Here is a 24,460-nt window from a genome sequence, read left to right on the forward strand (position 1 = left end):
AGGAATATGTGCCAAGGGAGATTTAAATGGGGGAAGAAGCTGGTCGCATCCAAAACATATTTAACCTACCCCATAAACTTGCCAAGTACTTAGAAACAAAGGCTAGAAAGAAGCAAGAAACAAAACCAGCTGGGATTGAAGCTGCAGTGGAGCCTGGCGGTTCCGCACAAGGGTTCTGCAGCCAGGTGCCTGACTTCAAATCCCGGCTATAGCACGAACCCTGGCTTTGTGAAGGTGGGAAAGTTATTAATTTCTCTGTGCCTCATTTCTTCAGCTGTAAGATGGGGATAATGATGGCCCCACTTCACAGGGTTGTTGAGAGATTAAATAAGTTAGTGAGACATGTAAAGAGTTTAGTGTTGTGACTGACACAAAGTGAACATTGCTATTATAAGGAGGACTAGGGCGTTTTCCTCCTCTGAGTGCATACAAGGATATAGGCGCTGGTCTGAAGCCAAGCTTTGGTCTATTTCCCCTGGCAGCTGAATGCACTGTGATGGGTATCCCCAGTGTGACCACGAATCTCTCCGGGTTTGGCTGTTTCATGCAGGAGCACGTGGCTGATCCTACTGCTTACGGTGAGGGTTTTCATCATTAACCCATGCTGGGGAGACATGACCTCTAACCAAACAAAGCACAGGGTCTTTACAGAGCCTAACTCTAAAGCTATCCTGATAATTAAACTAATGTTTTTATATTTCTTGTTTAATTAAAAGTCAATTTAGGCTGGGCACGGTGGCTCATGCCTGTAATCCCAGCACTTTGGGAGGCCGAGGTGGGTGGATCACTTGAGGTCAGGGGTTCGAGACCAGCATGGCCAACATGGCAAAATCCCATCTCTACTAAAAATACAAAAAAATTAGCCAAGTATGGTGGTATACGCCTGTAATTCCAGCTACTCCAGAGGCTGAGGCACGATAATCACTTGAACCTGGGAGGCGGAGGAGGCAGTGAGCTGAGATCATGCCATTGCACACCTGCCTGGGTGACAGAGCCTCAGGCTGTCTCAAAAAAAAAAAAAGTAGATTTATAAATAGAATTATGTCTTTTGCAGCAACATGGATGCAGCTGGAGGTCATTATCTTAAGTGAATTAATGCGGGAACAGATAACCAAATACTGCATGTTCCCACTTATAAGTGGGAGCTAAACATTGAATACACATAGACACAAAGATGGGAACAATAGACATCTAGGGACTGCTTGAGTGGGGAGTGGGGGAAGGGGCGTGGGTTGAAAGACTACCTACCAGGCATTATGTTAATCACCTGGGCTATGGGATCATTTGTACACCAAGCCTCAGCAACATGAAATGTACCCATCTAACAAATGTGCACTTGTACCCCCTGAACCTAAACTAAAAGTGGAGAAAAAAAAGTAGCTTTAAATATGTGGCCCACAGATAACATAAGAATGCTATTAATATTAATATATTGCCCATGAGACAAACTGCAAAAAGAGTGCAAAACTTGGACAAACTTTGTCCTTTACCTTTTTCCCCCCTGAATTTTGATCCCTTCTGCTGCCTAGAAATGAGATGACAATAACCATGGTCTTAGAGTGCATATATTGGTCATTAGATAGTACATATATTATTATTATTATTACTGTTATTATTTTAAAGGCCCGTGACAACTTAGCAAAGTTCACCTAAATTGTTTAAGATGGCAGAATAATTTGCATACCATTATCTGTCTGTTCATATTCCCTAGCAGCAAGAAAAGTTAAAATGGGATATATTGTCTGCCAATACATTGCCATTTCCCTGGGTCTTTTTTTTTTTTGGAAACATGGTCTCACTCTGTTGCCCAGGCTGGAGTACAGTGGCCTGATCCTGGCTCACTGCAGTCTCCACATTTCTGGCTCAGGTGATTCTCCTGCCTCAACCTCCCGAGTAGCTGGGGCTACAGGCACACACCACCACGCCTGGCTAAATTTTGTATGTAGAGATGGGATTTCCCCAGGTTGCCCAGGTTGGTCTTGAACTCCTGGGCTCAAGGAATCCACCCACCTCTGCCTCCCAAACTGCTGGGATTACAGGTGTGAGCTACCAAGCCCCGGCCTTCCCTCAGTCTTTTATGGGTGTACTGTGGCTCTTTCCTCAGGCTAGATCTGGGGTTTTCAGCCTCGGCTGAACAGTGGGAACACTGGGGAACATAAAAGGCACAGATATCCAGGCCCCGCCCTGGAAATTCCGGTTAGTGAGCAACCCCACGGAGGATCACTGATCCAGCGTATCCCTAGACTGCCAGAGTTTTTTTCAGCAAGATCCACTTCGTTGGCTGTATGTCAGTGATAGTTGTAAACCATTAGAAGGGAATTAGGGCCTTAGAAAAGAATAAAGTGGGGGTAATTCCTGAGTCGGGGGTAGATAATGCATAGGTTTTTGATGGAACCAAAGAGTTAGTAAATCACAGGAGAGCAAATGTTTAAGGTTAGTCCTACTTTTACTTGTGCTTTGGCTTTTGTGTTCTTCAGGTATTTACATCGTTGACAGGCGGTTCCGTTCTCCAGATGATTCTTGCAATCAGCTGACTAAGTTTCTCTATGGATTTTGCAAACAGTCACGCCGCCAAAGGATTATCCAGAGGAACAGAACTGAGAGGCTCTCAGATCTTCTGGATTGGAGATACTTAGGCAGAGTAAGCAAGTTTTGATAAACACAGCAGACCACTTAAAAAATTCCATTGGACTATAAACATATTGATTCTAGTCATAATCTCTAAAGTTAATCCAATATTATAATTGTTAAAATCTCAGTGCCTCCATGTACTTTTTAAAATTTAATAAGTTTACAAAGTCCTATATGTATTTCTTCATGTTTAGTTTGAGTCTATTCATAATAGCAAGTCCATCAGGATCTAGCACTGATCTTACTAGCTATTCCATTGTCAGTGCCTCACTTGATGTGTTACTGGTATAAGGAAACATTTTATGAAGTTGAAGAAAACATCAAGAGAAAAGTCCCTACTTTGTTTCTCTCTAGAGAAATAGTGTAGTCATATTTCTCAACTGTAGTGAGTAATGGGTGTAATACGGTTTTTCAAAATGATGAGTACAGGAAATACCTCCTTTCAATCATGCAATAGGTTTATAAACACCTGGATGCTCACACAGCTTAGCAGTGGTGATTTAATAATAAATGAATTGACTTTGCCTTCACATAATGTGTCTGTTTGCACAGTGCTGAACACTCTTGGCTGAATGATAGATGCTGCCATTTGCTGAGTATCTGCACACAGAAATGCCAGTGCTCATTACAACCTGGATGATTAATTTTACTATCTCCATCTTGCAATGAAGATAGATACACTAGGCTTTTAGAAGTGATGTTTCTTGCCTAAGGTCTGCAGCAGGATTTACACCCAATTTATCTGAATATTCAGGCCCTATCTTTTTTCCATGCCACACTGCTTCTCTGTGGAATGAAACCAGTGTTTTCGGTCACCTTAATGCTCAATTCAGAGCTCAATATGACCAGTATGGGCATTCTTCCCCAGCATTTTATAGTATTACTTTGCCTATGGGTTGAAAAATAGTAAAACTATAAACTGTAATTTCTTTTCTGAGTCTCAAACTTAGACTGCATAGATTCTGTCACTTTAAAAAATACATATGTTTCAGAACTAGGAGAATAAGGCCTTATTTAATAACTTGATTATTGAGATATCTAAGGGTTTTTATTAACCTGTGATTTGGCTTTCTATCAATAGTATTACCAGCATGCCAGACACCTGACATTAAGCAGAGCTTTTCCAGATACATTCCATGTGGAACTAACATCACCACCAACGGTAAATATTCAATGTATTTTTTTGAAAGCTATATTTCTTTTTATAAGTTTAAATAATACATTTAAATTTGGAGGTAGCTGTGCACACAAGCTATGACACTTTTTCATAATGTTGAATCAAACCAAAGGAGAGAGAGGGGAACTCACAAATCAGACTGTCTTAAAGCTCTCAAGACAGTTAATTCATCTCATTGGAGAAGCATCTCTGAATTAAAACTTTCTCTGCCTTAATGCTTGAAATGGTTCTGATGGACATTTCTTCTTTGGGGAGTTGTTCAAAAACAAACTGGACTGCTTTAATCGAAAGTGAATTTGCTCTCCAAGGAAGTGTTTAAATATAGGGTGACCGCTTGGCAAGAGTAAAATAGAGTAAGTTCAGCACCCCAGGAGGAATTGAACTAGATGAGCATTTATGGTCCATTCATCAGTGCCCACCAGGGTGTCTTCTTCTAAAATCCAACTAGACATTTATGTTCATAAGACTGCTATAGGCCACATTTGTCATCAGATTCACTTAGCAGGGAGAAGACATGAGGTGCCACTTGAAGCAGGGGAGCGTCAGGCATTTCTCTTTAGTGGGATCAGTCCTTGCAGTAGTCTACACAGCGACCCAAGAGCTAAACATCTTTGGCCGCCTACACGCTAGGTGACAGCTTAGGTGCAAGAAGATAAGACCCATACCATTGCAAATGAGATCACCTTAGCCTAGTAGCTCCATGCCCCACAGGAGCCTCTATCTCATGTAAATCCCTGCAAACCAGCTTTCATGCTCCCCGCAAGGAATATGCCCAATTATGAGTCATCTTATAAGAGTCATTCAGAGATTCCCAAAAACTCTGGCTCCTTATCAAGTATTTATAGATTTTTCAGTTCAGATATAATTTCTCAATCAGGGGTCACTGTTACCATAAACAACTATCCCTAATAACATGACTTATATTCCACCTATATCAGGTTTCCAGAGGAACAGATCTAGAAAGTTAACCTGAAGTAAAATTTGCCCGTAAAAAAGGTGATAAGGTTTTCTTAAACCCTCAGGATACAAATTCTGACTGTCATGTTTATGATTCTAGCATTCAGAGTTGATTGCTTAGCTTATTCAGAGGTGGTCATTCCACTTAATGATAATTCAGCAATATTCATCATTTATCTGCTTATCTACTTATTTATCCAGTTATTATATCTAATAAACATTGAGCACCTACTTCAAGCTAGGTCTCAAGTGCAGAACTCAGTTCTTTTGTTGTACTGCTGACAGGTAAAGTATCTGAACCTTAAAATGACTGTACATGTATGACATGATATAATGTATAAAGTAATTGAAATACAGAGTGATGAGCGCTATAACACTTTTACACATCTGTCTCCCCATTCAATCATATGCACTCCAATCATGTTTTTTCATCTGGTTTCTTTAGTGGCATTGTTGTGTCTGATACATAATTAGTGCTCAGTGTGTGTTTATCAAATAAGTTATCTCAGTATCTCAAGTAGAAGGGCAAATTAATTAAAGTCTAGTGATATTTTCTCATTAACTGAAATAACAGCAACTAGTGGAACTGTAGAGTCAATTAAGTGACCTGACTTCCAGGATGCCTTCTAGTGGTGGCCATCCATGGCATTTCCAGGCTATCCACATCCAAAAGCTTTGTTGAACAAATTTGAGACTTAGAGACTAACAGTATCAGCAGTGTAAGGTGGCAGTTGACATTAAAGTTTCTGGAGTCATCACAGACCTGGTACAAATCTTTGCTCTACCATTTATGTGCTGAGTGATGTTGGGCAAGTTACTTGACCCCTCTAACCCTCCATTTTCTTCTGTACTGAAAAAAACATATTTATCAGAGTGTTGTTAAAAGATGAGATGATAATAATATGTATATAACACTTAGCACATTTCAGTACTTAATAAAGAATAGCTATATATTGAATGAATCCCTCTTGAGATTGGTGGTATCAAAATCAAAATGAATCAAAGTTTAATAGCACCCAGACTACAAAAGATAGATAACTACTTAAAAAATTGATAGTGCATGCATAGTATTTACATCGTTGAAAACCAAGAAATTGTTATGATGTTTATATCTTATTTTTGTCTTTGGCAGACAGAAGGATTTAAATATCCCAGGCCTTCCTCAGTACCACCTTCTCCTTCAGGGTCTCAGGCCTCCAGTCCTCAGAGCAGTGATGTGGAAGATGAAGTGGAGGATGAGAGATACGATGAGGAAGAGGAGGCTGAAAGGGATCGGTTAAATATCAAGTCACCATTTTCACTGAGCCACGTTCCTCATGGGAAGAAAAAGCTGCATGGTGAATATAAGAACTGAATTCTACATGTGCTGCATTAAGAGCTAATTTAAAAAAGCAAAGTAAGACTAATTATTTAAAATAAAAGTGCCACAAATTTCATTTTCTCCTTCTAAGTATTACAATGGAGTTTATTCTCTGCCTAAAAAGTGGAAGAAATTGAGTGAGTGACAATTTTGTAATTTAGAATAAGATCCAAATTATTTTCCTCAACTCTTGTTTCCCCCATAAAGTTAGGCATGAGGAGGAGCACTCACTAAAGGCAGAAGACGGAAAAGTGTTTTTAAAATGGTGAATTTAAGTGGTAAGGATTCCCTCTTACTCTGTTTATTTTTAAATTATCATCATAATCCTTTGCTTACTATTTATGCAGCTTCTCTACCCCACCACACAAATTTCCCATTTCCCCCCTGAAAACCTTGATCTTACCCATGAATGTGCACTACCTACATATTTTAAATAGCTAGGTTTTTACTGACTATTTTCATTTTTCACATGCATCAGAACCATGATTTAGATGTAGTTTTGCAGAGACAAAAATCCATGAGTGAATAGCTATCCTAAGTCCATATTTTGATGCATATTAATGGACATTTATGTCACTTTTGAAATCTAGAATTGATGTTGTAATTAATGCAAGATATTACCATGTACATGGTACCACCATCTTACTGTAACATTTTTCTATTGTTTAAATAGAAAGCCTTTTTAAAATTTGGTCAATCTTCATAGATGATAACTTGTAAAATCCAAGTAAATAAATACATTAATATTTAATAACTTAACTTTCACTGATAATGCCTTGCTTCTTCATAGATGATAAGTTGTTAAATCCAAGTAAATAAACACATTAATATTGAATAACAACTTTCACTGATAATGCCTTCTTTAAAAATTGTTTAGACATTCGAATAACATGTGGGAAGCAGCTGTTATGAATAATTCCTAGAGAAGCTATCTTTTTAAAAAATAGTTAGAAAAAATAGAACATCTATTCAGTTGTAATAATGACAATGTCTCAACATATTCTGTGATGTGCATAGAGTCATAGATGAATGATTATTATTTAGCCGATTTATGTTTTAAGTGTAATTAAGTCTAAATTGGCAACAAAACAAAAACAAAAATCACACTCTTAGATTGCTTTTTTTCTAACTAAGTGGTTATTCACTGTGAGTTCCACTTAACTCACAGTGAGTTCCTTTATTGACATATCAATTGGCCTTGTTCTGAAGAAGCTCTAAAAAAGTTTTGGTCTTCTCAGTGCTGGATTATTGATCACAAAAATGGAATAGCAGCAACGACAAGGTGTCAGATGGTTCAAGACCACTGGAAAACTGTAATCCAGCCCTCCTATTGCTGCATTAGCTAGAAAAAAGTAGAAAACTGTTGGATACAAGCAGCAAATCAGACCAAAATGGAAGATAGCTGGAAATTTACTTTACTTAGATGTCCAGAAAGAAGAGAAATAATTGACCTAAAATCTAACCTTTGACAAATGCCCTGTGGATGCCAATTAACCGAGCAGCTGCAGAGTAGTTTGAAATGCTCTGTACTGGAGAGTAGAAAAAATATGAGAAGGACTTATATTATAGGCTCATTCCCTGAAGTACCAGAAAGATACTGTGATAAACTAGGGTTCACTGCTACAATAACCATGACAATGTATCCCCAGTAAACTAGCTTAACGTGTCTATTCAAATGATACTCTTGATTGGTAACTGGTTGCTTGACTGTTACTGAAAACATGCCTACACAGTAAAATACCTGAAGATATAAGTGCTTTTTGTTCAATGAAATAATAATTTGATGATAATAAGTGTGTACAAATGATAGGGCACATGGAATTTAGCTGACTTACAAATACCTGGCTTTGGCAGTATGTGTAGGAATCACCTTCTATCCTGTACTCAGTCCCTTATTCAGACAGCTGCTGCCAGGTGACTCCATCCCTCCACTCTAGTCATTTCTTCATCCTTTTCCCCAAGACCGACAAAAGCTGGTGAGGAGAAGCAACTACGATTTTTAGTAGAAGGCTCTGTGTCTAGTACAGTGCCTTGTACATAATAGTTGCATAGATAAATGGTCTTATTGGGAGACATAGAGGTTCAAAAAATTTTGCTTTTAAAGAATGTGTGTGTTCATAAGTTGAAGGACAGGAACTACAGAAAAAGTGTGTGGTGCCTGATCAGCTGAGAGAAAGACCCGTTTTATGGTTGTACCACCTGCTATGGTTTGAATGTTTGTGTGCCCCCAAATTCATATATAGGTGCTCCTCAACTTACAATGGGATTATGTTTGGATAAACCCACTGATATTTTTTCTTTCTTTCTTTTTCTTTCTCTCTCTCTTTCTTTCTTTCTTTCTTTCTTTCTCTCTTTCTTTCTTTCTTTCTTTCTTTCCTTCTTTCCTTTTTCTTTTCTTTCTTTTTCCTTTCTCTCTTTCTTTCTTTTTCTTTTTGACAAGAGTCTTGCTCTGTCACCCAGGCTGGAGTGCAGTGGTGTCATCTTGGCTCACTGCAACCTCCACTTCCCAGGCTCAAGCAATTCTTGTGCTGCAGCCTCCCAAGAATCTCAGACCACAGGCATGTGCCACCACAGCTGGCTAATTTTTGTATTTTCTTTTTAGTAGAGACAGGGTGCTGGCATATTGGTCAGGCTGGTCTTTGAACTTCTGGCCTCAAGTGATGTGCCCACCTTGGCCTCCCAAAGTGCTGGGATTACAGGCATGAGCCACCATGCCTGGCCAACGCACTGATATTTTTAATTTATAATGGGCCTATCAGAATATAAATCCATGGTAAGTCAAGGAGTGTACTGTGTGTTGCTTTCATCCCATCATAAAGTTGAAAAATCATAAATCGAACCATCATAAATTGGGCCCGTCTGTATTGAAATCCTAATCCCCAATGTGATGGTATCCACAAAGGAGGCAGAGCCTTTGGGAAGTGATTAGATCATGTGGACAGAGCCCTCATGAATAGGATTACTGCCCTTATAAAAGAGGCCCCAGAGAGCTGCCTTGCCCTTTCCACCACGTGAGGACACAGCAAGAAAGCGCCATCTATGAGAAATGGGCCTTCTACCAGACACTGATTCTGTTGACACCTTGATCTTGAACTTCTCAGGCTCCAGAATTGTGAGAAATAAATTTCTGTTGTTTATAAGCCACAGAACTGATCAAGATACTACTGTCTCTTCCATGGTAAGAGTTAGAGTGAACAGAACTGGTTTTATATATGCAGATGAGAACATAAATGTTACAGGTGTTATACTAATAGTTTTCCAGGGTACAAGGAAGACTCAGGAGGGGGACTAGTTAAGTCTACTTAGGGATGTCCGAAGAGTCTTCACTGAATGAGCCCAAATTTCTATGAGTAATAAGGGCAATAAAATGGCCCATTTCACACAGTGGTTGTGAGGATCAAATCAAATTAAAAATGAGCTCTTTCTAAAGGAATTTACAGCCCAGTATGAAGCGACTGAACAGAATGAAGTTACATTCCCAACTTCCCTTTCTTTGTGGTCAAGATAAAATAATGTAATTCAAGATTGTAAGATACACATTTTCATTTATCATAACCAGGTAAAGAAGAAATGCAAGCTGGAGGCTAATCTGAACAAGCCAGGGCCACTTCACCTTCTTCTCTCCTCTCTTAGGAACACAATGATGGTATTGAGGGAGCGAAGGCAACTACTGGAAAACAAAGAATAATTAAGAGCCCAGGATGGAGGCCAGATAGCCGAGGTAGGCTATAGAGGCAAAAAAGAGAAGGGCAATGAGAACTGTGCAGAAAGTGGCTGAAAGCCCTCCCTGCAGATCAAGGTATTCTAGTGCATGTGTCTGTGTTGAAGGCAGAAAATTCCCAATTTTAAAACACAAGCCATATAATGTGAAGGTTTTCTGATCTATGATCACCTGTTCATTTTGGTTTTTTAAAAATCTAGAAATAAACAGAATATAGACACCATAAGAGAGTTGGAAAGTTATAGAAAATTGGGAAGAGGGACCTTTTAATTAATCAGCATATTTGTACATAAGAACATTCAAGGAATTTGAGTACTTAGAATACTTGGAGCTATATTTTAACAGCTATTGATCATTGAGACAGCTTTTAAGACAATGGTTAGTATGACATTTTTGAGATTGTTCTGGTTAGTTGTAGGAAGAATTATTTCATAAGATAGATGTTAAAAGTGTTCTTTGAATACACATACTATTTTGAATAGTCAATTTGTAGAATTTTATGTCTGATGGGTAAATAATTTTTAATGTCCCAGCCCTCCTAATGGTGAAGTGGTTAGGACTGTATAAATAAAAACAATGCTTTTGGAAAAAATTTTCAATAAATCAGATGTAAGCACTACCTAGTAAGTCTACTTTCAAATCAAATCATAATTAATGACAGGTGCCTATTATAATGCCATACAGATATTTTAATGCTCACAAGTTATTTTTCGACGGAGATCAACATTACATTAACTTGAATTTACTTTCATTATTAAATTATGAAACAAGATACAGATAAATCTTATAAGCGGAGTTCTGATTACTTAACACAGTGAAATTGCAATTCCAAGTTACAGAGACATTCACATAAAGATATTCTTGAGCTACTAAATAATGGCTAAATACTGATGACAATAAGAATTAATAGTTTCCACTTATGACATTTGTCAGTAACAACTCTGATTAGGTAAAAAATAATTAACATGATGGTCATATTATAATTCTAAATAAATACATTATTATGTTTGCCACAGGTGTATGTGTGCATGCGTGTGTGGGTATATGTGCATGTGTGTGTATTCAGATGGTACTGAACTCAAGTTGGCTTTTAAAAAGGAAGAGATCAGGCATATTACTGTGCACTTACGTTATCAGAGTGATTTATGTAATGCTATGATGTCAAATAAAACCTAGAGTCTAGTCAATTAGAGTAAGCAGAGTGTTTGGTCATGGAAAATGAGTTACCTCTAACAAAACTGGCTTGTTGCCTTCTTCCAATACGTAAACAACAGAGTGCGTCTCCATCTGCTTATTTCCCAGTAACTTTTAGATCCATGTTTCTAAACTGAATGCAAGGTAATTCGCAAAGAGCACAAAGGGAGCTCTGAGCTCTGGATCTTTGGCAAACCTTCTACCTCAATGACTGTCTCCTCTCAGCAACCACCCTGAAGTGTTCCTATCACAGAGCTTCTCCACAGTCATCCAATTTATCTTCTTAATTGATTACTCCTGGATGAGCTATAGAGAGTCATACTCTCCTATTTCCCATCCTGCCATGTTTCTCACCTTCCTCCCACCTTCTTGGGGATGGGATAAAAGGAAAACAGAGAAGGAGAATTTCTGCTGAGTGAAAACAAAATGCAAGTGGTAACAAAATGAAAAAAAAAACACAACTAAGATCAAGACAGGTACTGGCTATAGTTAAAAGGAAAGAACACTTTAGTCTTCAGCCTTATAATTATAAATATTCTAAGAAACTCAAGAGTAAGACACAAGGTGATCTAAAAACATTTTTGGTCATCTAAACAGGACCTGAAGCAATGAAAGAAGATGATGTTCTCAGCTAAGCGTCCTATATATATTTTGTTTCTGAAAGAATAAAACTATCTGTGTGTGTGCTCAAGATTACAAATGGAATAAAAGGGTCCAAAGGTTTTCTTCACATGGTTCATGTTTTCAAAGCGAATAGAACTATAATTAAACATAATCCAGTATATTTTCACCAGTTAAGCAGACTGTCTTCCAGGAATCTGGTTTGATCAAAGTTTTTTTCTTCATCTGTAAGAAAAAAAATTCTTTAAAATAAATATACACTCTGTGTTTTAATAGAGGAAAAGGTAAGACAAACAGAATCTCAGGAAATAAACATTTAGCCTTCTAAGCTGTGTTAACTTATGGACTCTGCTACTGAAAATTTAAACAATATGGGTTTTGATTTGCTCAGTTTAAAATCTTTTCTTCTCAGCTTGGGACACATTGGGGAATTCATATTTTACATCTGAACCTCTATAATGACTGAAACTACAGTATGGTATGTCTGGTAAAAATCTCAAAAGTCATGTGTCTTGCTCTCACAGATTGACTTATGTCTAAAATACCCACCATTAAAATAATTCACTTGCATCAAAGGACTGTCTCTTTATATTTCCTGTTAAAATGGATCTTGCTCGGGAAAGATGACATGGGAACACATTTGCAAATGTTCTTTTATTAGGGGAGCTAGAGTTCTGGGGAGGAAATGAGACAAAAAGAAGAGGCACTCGTTTGCTGGCTGGGATCACGAAACTTTAGAGCATGAGGTATCACATCTGAGGTGGGGATACTTAAAGAGTTAGACAATAGCACGTTCCTGGGACTCTAAAAATAGGATAGAATGACTAAAAGTTACAATACGGTAGGGAGAAGGAGTGGCCAGGGGCAAAGTGCATCTACTAATTTCTTCTAAGATCACGTCTACATAAAAGCACATTCTTTCAGTTAGTTGCAATATAATTTGAATGTTTGGGCTACATCTTAACCTGAATTTCTAGCACACTTTAAACCGTTGCAGAAAATGGGCTTCTCTTTAAAGGGAAGGAAGAAAATGAAACGAAACAAAACAAAACCAGAACGGCGTCCCTGTATAAATTCCACTGAAACCATAATTCACCAAATAAGAGCCTTCTAAATAATAATGAGGTAGTATAGAATAAAAATACTAAAGAAGACTAGTGATTAATTTATCATATGGGAATCAAAAACTTTTCTATCAATTTGGACTAATAAAATTAGTCATTTCATCTTCAGAGACAATCCACTTAGAAAACTTCAATAATTAAAAAAATACATATTTATTTTCCAAGAAAGACTTGAGATGGGGACCTATAATCACATCCTTTCCTCAAATTGCTAATGAAGATACCTCTCCTCTTTAAAATTAGCTCTCTCTTGTCCATTATAAGTCACTTTCCTTTCTGGCTCTGCACATTTTCCCAACAATCAAATCTAAAACGTCACTATCAACCAATCTCCATCAGAGCTCTTTTCGTACTGACTTCAAAAATCGCTGGGTTCCATGTCTTGGGTTTTAAAAAGAACACCTTGGATACAGCATCCTCTACCCATTATTCAACTATTTCACGCCTTTTCACTGCAAGAGTTCTGAGAGTCATGCCAGCTCTCCAGAGCCTCAGACCTGCTTTCTCTTAACTTTGCAGTTTACTTTCTTGTATCACATTCTGTAAACAAAGTTTCAGATATGGAATAGCAGCAGCAAGCTGTGTCACTGGGCAGGAGGTGGGGGGAAGTCCTGTGACACACTGTTTAATGTCCCCTGAGTTCTGTATTCTTACTAACCATTCTGCTATAGTAACCATTCTGATAGTTTCCATCCCTGGAAAGTTTCAAGAGGAGAGTGATCAGTAGCATCAGCTACTGAATGAATTCTGGGATACTCTCTTATTCTGATTTTCCTCTTACCTTTCTGCTTGCTCCTTTTAATGTCCCTTCACTGGTACTATTTCCCCCCATTTCCCTTGATTTTTGGGTGTTTTATTGTCTTCCCTTTTCCCACTACATCTAAGCCCTAGAAGGTATCTCCATTCTCATGATTTCAACCTTTATTAACTGGCTCTGAAGTTCCTGTTTTCAAACCTGACCAATCATCAGAATAATGTGGAAGAACTTCTTAAGGACAGAGATTCTTGGGCCTCACTCAAGCAGTACAGAGCTAGAATTTCTGGGCCTAAGGCCAAGAAATTCTGGGGGAGGGGTGTTGCACTCAACACAGAATCCCGAAAGTAAGCAAAGCTGTTCTGTTATGCAGGTGAAAGAGGCCACTATGCTAGTACCTTCTGGTGATTTCTGAAGGGACGCCAGTAAGATGGTTGCTGCCTCCGGAATAGTTAGTAGTCGGGGATTTGGGCTTCGTCTTTCTGCAGAAACAAAAATGTATACAGATTCTGTTAGCATTTATATATTGATGTAGATAAGTCCTATTCTAACATGCAGCAATACTAGAAAAACCTCTATGAAACAGATTTTGACTCCTCAACAAATGACTACTTACACAGAAGACTAATTTTTTAACATGTCACAATTGCCTTGGAAATGACTTACAATTGGTTACGTCAAGTTTACAAACAGGGTATGGAAGAGAATTTTAAACTATATGCCAAAGAGAATTTTAGATAATAATTTAACCTTTGCGGCCGAATATAAGGTAATTATTTGACTGTAGGAGTATCTGCTAAGAATTCAAAGTTATTTCAAATCTAAGTTGAAAAAAGACAAATTGTTCTGATTCAGCACAAAACATGATTTCTAATTTGGGGCAACTGAAGTTGAGAAACATCTTAACCTCATAAAATAAATAAGCTCAATTACACAGCATGTTTGAAGAGCCTAAACAAAAATTTAAGCACCTACTATGTGTTCGACAGTGTTTGGTATTTTTCCAAGTAAGTATACTTTTTAATTTTAGCATTTCAATCTTTACAATTTCATCAAATTGTATTGTTATTTGTTAATAGAATACGATGGAAAGGTTTATCATGAAAAAGAACAGTCCCTGGTCCCATCCTTAACTGCCCGCATGTTACTCTTTTGATTTTGAACCTTTGATAGTTCTTTCTAGTAAAACAAAAGCATACATTTGAAGTTCCTAGGTAAGTTCTTATTTTAATAATAACAGCGTTTAAGAGGAGGCTGAGTAAAGTTCCTGCATAAACGCGCAGATACATTTCTAGAAGCATTTGCATAGTTCTTCCTATCTCGCCTTACCCCTCTGAGCTGAACCTCAGGCCCTAACTCCCTGGGGACCTCTGCATACCCTGGCAGCCAGAGGGCTGGCTGAACAGCCGCAAGCCAATAAGGCTTGGGGAGCCGCAGCGCCAGCCTCGGCCGCCCTTGCCACCATTGGCGCGGGCCTGGACGCGCGAGCTTCCAGCTCCGGCGCTCGGCATCCAGCTGCTGCTGCTGCCAACCCGGGCTGCCCTCGGGCGGACTGTATCTGAGGGCGTCTCAGAGCCGCGTCTTTCCGGTGAGGAGACGCTTTCTTTCGGCACCAGCGCGGAGCAAGCCCTGCCCGCCCCATCCTATTCCAAAAGCGCAGGACTAGCGCCCTTGCACCCTTGGTCACTCACCCGGCAGTGGCCGGTCGGAGAGGTCCTTTCTCCGGCTCTGGTCGGAGATGAAGCGGCGACCCTCTGCAAAAACGAGACCCGGGGCTCAACGACAGCCTGGCCCGGGACAACCCGGGCTTAAACCTCAGCTCCTCCCGGCACAGCGCAGTCTCCGGGCGTGGGGAGGGGGCAGGTTGCTCCAGGATGGGGTCGCGCGGGGCTGCCGAGTTTCCAGCGCTCCCAGCGCAACCCCGGGCTGAGCCAGGAGCCCTGGAGCTCTGGAGGAAAGCCCCGCGCCTGACCGGACGCCGCAAGGGCGCTTTGGAGCGGAGGTCGTGTTAGTGCGATATTTCCCAGGCAATCCGAGTCCCCATTTGGACCAAGAGAAGCAACCCTCCAGTTTTGGATGGAGAATTTCTAATAAGGATGGAGGATTTCCAATAATCAGGGACTCTTCCCCTCTCCCACCCCTCCCTCACCTACCGGTCTCTTTGATGGCCTCGATGATTTAAGGGAATAAACTCGACATTATTCTCTCTCCATAACTCTCCATCTATCTGTTCATGACTCCTAAGGGTCTTCCATTATTGTAGGAAGAGCAAAATATTTGGAACTTACGTGCCCCTTTCAGGTAGAGCATAGCTTGAGGAGTCCAGTTCCTTCTCTCCAACAGTCTCTATAGCCCGGGAGAAGGGAAGAGCAGTTAATAAAACCTTGCAGCTCAGTCCTCTATTACAGCAAAATAAAGGAAAAAGAAGAGAATAAAACAAGAAGGAAGAAAGAAAGAGCAGAGTGGACACACAGTGCGCATTGTTTTAAAATTTTTTATTTTGCATTTGATTACCTGCGGAGCGCAGCTGGAGTTTCCCAGGAAAACAAACACCAGGAAAAGAGCCAAGGTTGTTGCTGCCAGACTTCTGAGTCCCTATATGAAGCGATCAACCAGAAAGGGTCATTTCTGTGCCAATAGGATCTTCTGCTTCCTTCCTTGACGCCTGGACAATTATAAACCCCCTTACTTCTCGCAATATTCTGTTTTAATACTCAGTTTTCTGGAGGTGTTTCACTTCTACCTTCTAGTTAATTCACAAAGAGTCCACTTGAAAAAACGTATTTAGAAACATATTATTTGTATTACTTCACCCAAATGAAGAATAAGTAAATACGTGAATTTTTTTCTTAGTAAAATCAAATGATTCTGTTATTCTAAAGGCGTATCGTTCAAATATCCTTTAAACTCTAAAATCCTTATTAAACATGAAATAGGTAAAATGCTATAAAACGTTTTAAAAAATAGCTAAGAAGTCTCAAGTTAATAAAGCCTTTACTTACCTTCATGTTCTGCGTCTTTTCGGAACCCTGAAATAACTATAACTTTATCTGTGAGTTTTCGACTCTTGCTCTGAAATTGGAGCTTTTAAAATCTTGGTGTTAAGGGCACCTCCCCATCTGGAGTAGAGTTTGGGAGTCCACAGGGACATCTTGTCAGTCTTCAAGCAAGATTGAGAATCTGATGACTCCTCCAGGGAGCTTCATTGCAGGAAGTAGAGGAATGATTGATGGGCAGAAATTATTTGTTTAAATACTGATTGCATCACCCAGGAGGCATTCAGAATGTGTCAGCATCATTGGCCTTGCTTTTCCTACTAGCTGCCCAAAGTAATGTGTTATTATTATTATTAATGAAAACAATCAATAGTCCAAGGCAGAATCAAAAGTAAAAGAATAAATAAGAAAACTTTTCTTGGGTAACTAGCCATCAGTCTATCACTGATGGCTAAAGATGTATGAAAAGGTTTGGGAATCTCAATGGAATTTGACATCAGTCATTCACTTAATTATCAATTCATTCTGTTGTTTAGCAAATATTTATTGAGTGCCTACTATGAGACACACAATCCTTGTATTTCAAGGGACACAGCCATGCACTGAAAAGACATGGTCTCTGCTTTGATCTAAGTTACCTACTAGTTAAGGTACACAGTAAACTGATGAATAGATAAATAAGACACAGTAGTTACCCCTTAATCATAGGTGTGTGTGGGGTGGGGGAGCATGTTTCAAGACCCACAGTGGATGCCTGAAACCACTGATATGTATATGCCTTATTATACTATTTTTTTTTGTCTGTTCACCAAGATGGTTACTAACTGATTAATGGGAGAGTGGTGTTTACATATGGACATGCTGGACAAAAAGATGGTTCATGTCTTGTGTGGGCTGGAGCTGGACAGTGAGAGATTTCAACACCCTACTCAGATTTAAAACTCACAATTTAAACTTATTAATTCTGGAATTTCCCATTTAATATTTTCAGACTGTAGTTGACCATGGGTAACTGAAACCATGGAAAGTGAAACCGTGGATAAGCAGGGACTACTGTAACTACAGAATGTTTTAAATTGTTAAGTAAAAGTAAGCAAGGTGATGTGACAGGATAAGTGGTGGGCTACTTTAGGGAAGGTTAAAAACAGAGGGTAGTCTTGAAGGATAAGGTGAAGTAATGGGAGAAGCTGGGGCAGGAATTAGTATTCCAGGCATTCTCAATAGAAGAAAGAAAAGCAAAATCTATGGACAGCAAAGAGCATGGCTTGCTTGGGGACTAGGAAGGAGGCCAATGGAGGCAGCGTTTTGTAGGTGACAGGGGAGGTGCTTTGAAATGAGATTGGAGAAGAAGAAATGGGCCAGTTGATGTGGAAATACGATTATAAGCAAAAGATGATGATGGCTTACACTGGGATGGTACACACAGGGAAAGAAGAGCTGTAAATGAATTTGGAATACATGTTGTGGAGGTAGAAAATATAGAACTTGTATATAAAAGGGATATGAAAGTGTGAGAAAAATAAATCAAGGATGATTCTTAGGTTTATGGATAAAACTGTGGGTAAATTATGAAGTAATTTACTGAAATTAGAGAAACTTCTTAAGAAGCAAGTTAAGAGAGGGAAATTAACACTTGCCATATAGGCATATTAAAATTAAAATGTATATTAAAAATATCCAAGTACAAGTACAAAATAGAAGGTTAGAAATGCAAAACTTGATAGAGGTCAGCAAAGAGGTCACCAGCCTACAGATTTTCTTTTTGGTGGGGGGGCAGAAATGATTAGCTTTAAGAATTTTAAGAATTCTAAGAATTTTAAAACCAGTAAAGGGATGGGATTAAACACAACACTTAGGGAGTGAATAGGGCTAAAGAAGAGTGGCAGGGACAGAGCTATGAAAACAAACGCATAGAGAATGAGCAGAGGAAGAGCCAGAAAAGGAGGTTGAGGTAGAGTTAGAAAGAAAGGAGAAATTCCAGGGGACCCTGATATCATGGAAGCCAAGTGAAGATCCAGTAGTATTGGGAGGTCAAGCAACATTAGCTCCAAGAAACATCCACTGGATTTGGAATATGATGGTTTTGAGGATAGAAGCAAGATTGGAGTTGGTTGAATAGTGAATAAGATATGATAAATTAAAGCCAAGAATAAACAATCTCTTTTACAGATGTCACAAAAGAAGGGAAAGGAAAAAATGAGAATTTTTTTTACTGTTATTATTATTGTTATTGTTATTTTAAAGACAGGGTCTCACTATGTTGTTCAGGCTGGGCTGAAACTCCTGTCCTCAACTGGTCCTCCCACGTCAGCCTCCCAAACCTCTGGGATTATAGGCATGCTCGGCCTGTGAAATCTTTTTTGTTTTTAAAAGATAAGATAGAAGATTTGTTATACTTTTTGGGCTTAAGGTAACATCTGAAACCTTTCATTTCTAGGAAATTCCTAAAATTCCCTGAATTATGAATTATGAAATTATGAATCTTTTTTGGAGGCAGAGTGTTTCTTCTATTGTACAAACTGAAAATGCCAGATAGTCAGTTTTCTAGCCTCCCTATCAGGGAGAATGTGGGCATATGACACGGGCTTCACCAATCAGATGAGCATGCTCAGATGGGGAATCTCATGCCAGGATGGAAGAAGTGCTTGGGTGAAGCAGGGGTTGTAGTAAGATTGAGTTTCTGGAGTAGTCTTAGCTACGGTGCTAGTGGCAAGTTCCAGTATCCAGTGCTCTAGCAGTGGTGATGCCAGCTGCAGTGTCCTTTTAATAAAATCTTTGGTTTGCCCAAATCAGCCATGTTTATTGGTTTCTGTTGATGTGACAACTAAGAAACAATTTGTAAGACATGTATATTGATGGGGATGATCAGAAGGGAAGGAGAAATTCATGATGTAGAAGAAAGGGAATATAACAGCAAAAGGAAATTCTTAGAAGGAAAGAGGGATAGGATTCCAAGTATATCAATATTCAGTTAAAAGATCTATATACATAGGCAGATATTGAACAAGGACCTGAGTATCCACCACATACTAAGTTACCATGAAAGAAAGAGATGGTCCTTCTCTTAGTCCATTCAGGCTGCTATAGCAAAATGCAACAAACTGGGTAGCTTACTCAATGGAAATTCCTTACTCAACTCTGAAAGCTGGGAAGTCCAAGATCGAAGTCCAGTCAGCATGGTTGGGTTCTGGTGAGGGCCCTTTTCTGGGTTGCAGACTGTTGTCTTCTCTGCTGTGTTCTTACATGGGTGGGAGGGGAAAACAAACTCCTTGGAATGCTTTTATAAGGACTTTCATCCCATTTATGAGGGCTCCACCCTTATGACCTAGTCATGTCCCAAAGGCCCTACCATCATATTGAGGTTTAGGATTTTAGCATATGAATTTTGGTAGGACACACACATTTAGGTCATAGCAGTTCCTTCTCAGTTAGGGCAGTGGTTTTCAGGTATTAATGTGCATGGGAATCACCTGAGAATTTGTTAAAATGCAGATTCTGATTCAGTATACCTGGAGTGGGGCCTGAAATTCTGCATTTCTAATAGACTCCCAGGTGATGGTGATAGATGCTATTGACCCTTGGACTTTTGAGTAACAAAGATTCGGGGGTATAAGAAGTGATGAAAACTAAACCTCAGAGTTTGTGTGGCTGGAAGAATGGCTAGACAGAAATAGCAGGGACTCTGAGGATGGAACTGCTAAGTTTCATTTGGGATTGAAGTTTAAAAGGCTGATGCTATCTACCTGCAAATACTTGGAAAAGAGATTGGAGTTCGGGCACTGATATTTAAACTTGACAGTGATATGCAGACAGGAAAACTGAGGTTTGGTTAGTAAATGAGAATGGAATATAGAAAGTAGTATGTGAGTAGAAACTTGAGAACTATTTACTGTCTTCAAGGAAAAAAGCAAAGCAGGAAAAAGCTAGAGGCATTAGTGTAATGTTCTATTTCCACTGTCGTAGGAGAGGAGAAACATAAAAACTGACTAAAAGGTTATCTGGATGCTATTTTAATAATGCTTCAAATGTGAGATTTTAGGATTTTCATTTCTAAGGATTGTAGCAATTTCCTTCAAAAAAGAGCGATAAAAGAAGTGAAATATGCTGTGTTTATATTTTAAATAGTCACACATGAAACCTGATTACTAGGTTACCTGAAAAATAAGTCAAATGCCTTTTAGTACCCAAAACACAAAGGTTTTGGGAAGAGGAGCAGGAAAATGAATCACCAATAAAATGTGTTTTGAACTTACAATTTTAAGAATAAATAAATGTGCTTTGCTGATAATAGCTTAGCTAATGAATTCACAAGCAGACGTCTTACGTCAAAGCTGCCATTTTCAGTTTAATGTGCACAAAAGAAGGGAATGGTTTTGACATATTATCAATATTGCAGTCTTATCAAGAGTAACATGCTAGAATGTGTTACTTCTAAAAGGATTTCCAAAGGGCACTGAACCCCAATAGAATGTTTTTGTTAAATCACAAAGCTTTTAAGGTTTTTACAGGTCCAAAACAAGACATGGGTTAAGTTACAATATTTGGTATAAAACAAAACAAAACACACAACAACAAAAATCCAAGATAGGTAAAGCCCTTGAATTTTATTCTCCTGACAGTATGAGCAAGCAGTAGATGTTGAACAAATGATCTTTTAAGCCTTTTTTAAAGGCGCATTCAATGAAGACTGTTTTGAATTCATCACTGTTACCTGGATTCTTGTAGTCGACTGTAGAGTGCCCAGAACCTATTTAACCAGTGATCACCTGTCACTGTTTAAATGACATTCTTTCAAGGTCAGTGATTATTGTGTTCACAAGGAAAACAGCTGCTATCTTGGATAAGGTTATCTGGACAATATGGCTATTATGGTACAAAATGCCTAAATTACTGTTTGATGACAGCATAGAGAGAATTTGTGTTGGATAACATGAATAAAGATATGGGTTCAATCTTCTGTGGGGCTTGTATTCAGCCCCTTAGGCCAGCTGTCTGATCATCAGATGAAAGAAGTCATTTCCCCAAAGGGTTACCAGTTTTAGGAGGGGCTTTCGGGGCATTAAGAAGGCCTGCTATCCAAAATAAAACTTCCCATTAATTGGCCAATGTCTTAACCCGGGTTTCCTTTTACTTAACACGTTAATTCCTGATGAGCTCACACCCTGAAGCAGATAATATTGCAATTCTTTGTTTACAAACTGTTTCAGATCCTTTCTCCAGAACTACGGATAGGGAGAAGAAGGAGAAAATAAGAAGATATTGGTTTTCTGAGGAGAGTTAAGATAAGTACTGTTTAGGGAGTTGGGGTAGATAAAAGTGAAGCAGGGAAGACTCAAGTTCACCAATTTCATACTAACTTCTGGATTAAAATGTTTTACCATTCATTTCCAAAATGACAGAATAGTGCACATGAATTAATATACACCCATCATTACTACAGGATAATTCATAAGACATGGCTGCTAATGGTGTATGCTATGTAGGAGCAGCACAAAGACAGAGGACAAATATAGCAAAAAGGTCTTGGATCAAGATGCAAACAACAAAACACTAATACTCAACATTTTGGAAATGTTGAGCCATATAAACACTGGTAGCTCAGAAATGTGAAGAATGATCCCATAATCCTACAATGTGAATTAGGTTGAATACCAGCTCTTGCCAGGTGTGATCAATAGGAAGATGGGATAGTTAGTTGTCCTACTTCTAATCTATATCACTGGGCCAGAAATACTCTCAGGACAATAACACATGTTATTTTCACAACACTTTAAATTTGAGAAAGCCCTTTGACACCCATTGTTACATTCATTTTTCATACCAAATTCATGCAGTAGATCCTGAATTTCACTTAGGAGCATACTCATAGAGTTTGACTTGACATGACACTAAATGGTAGAGTTAGTGTTTTAGCACCAAGACTGGTCCTTATACCGCCACAGAACTCATAGTCACCTCACGGGATCACATCACATCAGACGAGTCTTCTTCAGGGATTCAATTACCCATTATTATCAGTATTAATTCATATATGTAAAAGACCATCGTGCAAGTGATCCCTCTTGTCATAGGGTATTATTTCTGGCTTTTGTCACTTAAGGAATAAATTTCATTTTCTCTTTGGGATAATTTTACTTTGTAATACCAGCTCCAGTGACAAACAAAACCCAAGAAACTCTTCATTTCATATTGGAAAGAAAGGAAAACTGAGTATCAGTGATTCACACCAGCCTCAAAACTTTAGGAGTAGCTTCTGGTTTCCCCAGCAGCCTCCCTTTTTTGTGAAGAAGGGCAGCCAATCTGGAGGCATAGTCTTTCTTTTATCTATGATCCCTCTCTCCATTGACGAGCTACTGGGTACAGTAAAGTCCTAAGGAATGTGAAGTAGAAAGGTGGACTTCAGCGGGGGCCAGATCATTAGATTTAACTTTACGGCTGATAGAGGCTGATTTCAATATATTAGAAGTGATCAGGCTGGGCACGGTGGCTCAAGCCTGTAATCCCAGCACTTTGGGAGGCCGAGGTGGGCAGATCACAAAGTCAGGAGTTCGGGACCAGCCTGGCTAACATGGCAAAACCCCATCTCTACTAGAAATACAAAAATTAGCCAGGTGTGGTGGCGGGCGCCTGTAATCCCAGCTACTCAGGACGCTGAGGCAGGAGAATCACTTGAACCCAGAAGGTGAAGGCTGCAGTGAGCCAAGATCATGCCACTGCACTCCAGCCTGGGTGACAAGAGCAAGTCTCCGTCTCAAAAAACAAAAACGAACAAACAAAAAAAAAGAAGTGATCAGTGGGGCCAGCACCAGAAGAGCTGGAAGAATGAACTTTCACTCATTAAACCATTTACTGGGCACCTACTAAATGCCAGGAACTGGAGATACAAATCAAAGAGGAGATTTCGAACCTCAAGACTATTTTCCATAACCAAATCAATACAAAGCAAGTGGAAAGTTGTATGAGAGGACAGCGAAGGAGCAACTGTTTGGGCCTAGCTGGTAAGGAAAGATATGATAGCAGTGACACTTTAATCAGGCCTTGAGAATTGAGTAAAGCTAAGGTCATGGAAACGCATGTTAGTCAATGAAGAATTTTGGGCATGCTGCTAGTGTCCAATCTCCTACACGGATACAGGTAACAGAAAAACTGAGGTTGGGGCCTTTTGGCTCAGGTCAAGATTAGAGAAATATGCTGGATATTTAATAACAGATTCAAGATTTCCCGTTCACCCAACAATAGTCTGGATTTGCAGCTTAATTAGTGAATTCAACAAATACTTACTGGGTATGTTAAGTGGTAGACTTGGCCAGTGTTTTTTTTCGGCCTTAATAAAATTTACAGTTAAAACACTGTAGGTGTTGTGGTCTTATTTAGGTGACAAAAACTTAAGATCCTTTCCATCCTGAGAAAAAATACATAAGCATTTCTCCTCTAATTTCTAAATTCCCTGACCACTTTTTAAATTTTGCAATTAATGGTAGCAATCATAGCAGCTTTCAGAAAACTGCCCCAACTGCCTGTGGCAATACAAATTTGGTGGCAGGCTTCCAGACAACACAAATAGCAGTGACAGTTCTAAATCCCTAGGCTTACATTAAAAACAATTCTCTTCCCCCTGCCACAAAGAAACCAAAAACATACGCTACATTAAGTTGAATACATATACAGACTTGCAAAAGAAATTACATCTCAAAACACACCTCCCAGAGTTAAAGCTGGTATTATTTTTTTCCTCCAGACATCTTTTGAAAATGCGAACCAATCACACAGCTTTTCTCCCAGTCAAGAGTTACTAAAACTATTCAACACAGCTGAAGGTTGAATAGTTTTAGTAACTCTTGACTGGGAGAAAAATAAGAGGTTGGGGTGTTTCGACCGCAAATTCTTCTACCACCATTTGTTTGCAGTGTAAGTCAGGACAAGTT

The 24,460-nt window shown here is 39.0% G+C and overlaps 2 protein-coding genes across 2 annotated transcripts in view; one reads left to right on the forward strand and one right to left on the reverse strand.

Annotated features, from left to right (window-relative positions):
- The window catches only part of GYS2 (glycogen synthase 2), a 70,502-nt gene extending 63,536 nt beyond the window's left edge, over nt 1-6,966 (forward strand). Inside the window, exons 13-16 of the mRNA XM_004052856.5 lie at nt 483-578; nt 2,478-2,641; nt 3,713-3,793; nt 5,898-6,966. Coding sequence (XP_004052904.3) covers nt 483-578; nt 2,478-2,641; nt 3,713-3,793; nt 5,898-6,119 — 563 coding nt within the window. The 3' untranslated portion in view covers nt 6,120-6,966. The remainder of the gene's footprint in view (nt 1-482; nt 579-2,477; nt 2,642-3,712; nt 3,794-5,897) is intronic.
- Nucleotides 6,967-10,516: 3,550 nt separating this feature from the next.
- Nucleotides 10,517-16,724, reverse strand: SPX (spexin hormone). The gene is made up of 6 exons (XM_004052855.5): nt 16,542-16,724; nt 16,054-16,134; nt 15,828-15,885; nt 15,231-15,293; nt 13,938-14,021; nt 10,517-11,886 (listed from the first exon to the last, which is right to left on the reverse strand). Exons 1-6 carry the CDS (start codon nt 16,545-16,547, stop codon nt 11,828-11,830), a joined length of 351 nt encoding a protein of 116 aa, XP_004052903.1. The 5' UTR covers nt 16,548-16,724; the 3' UTR covers nt 10,517-11,827.
- Nucleotides 16,725-24,460: the final 7,736 nt, after the last annotated feature.

The sequence above is a fragment of the Gorilla gorilla genome, chromosome 10 (genome assembly GCF_029281585.2).
Source record: "Gorilla gorilla gorilla isolate KB3781 chromosome 10, NHGRI_mGorGor1-v2.1_pri, whole genome shotgun sequence".
In the NCBI taxonomy this organism is placed as follows: Eukaryota; Metazoa; Chordata; class Mammalia; order Primates; family Hominidae; genus Gorilla; species Gorilla gorilla.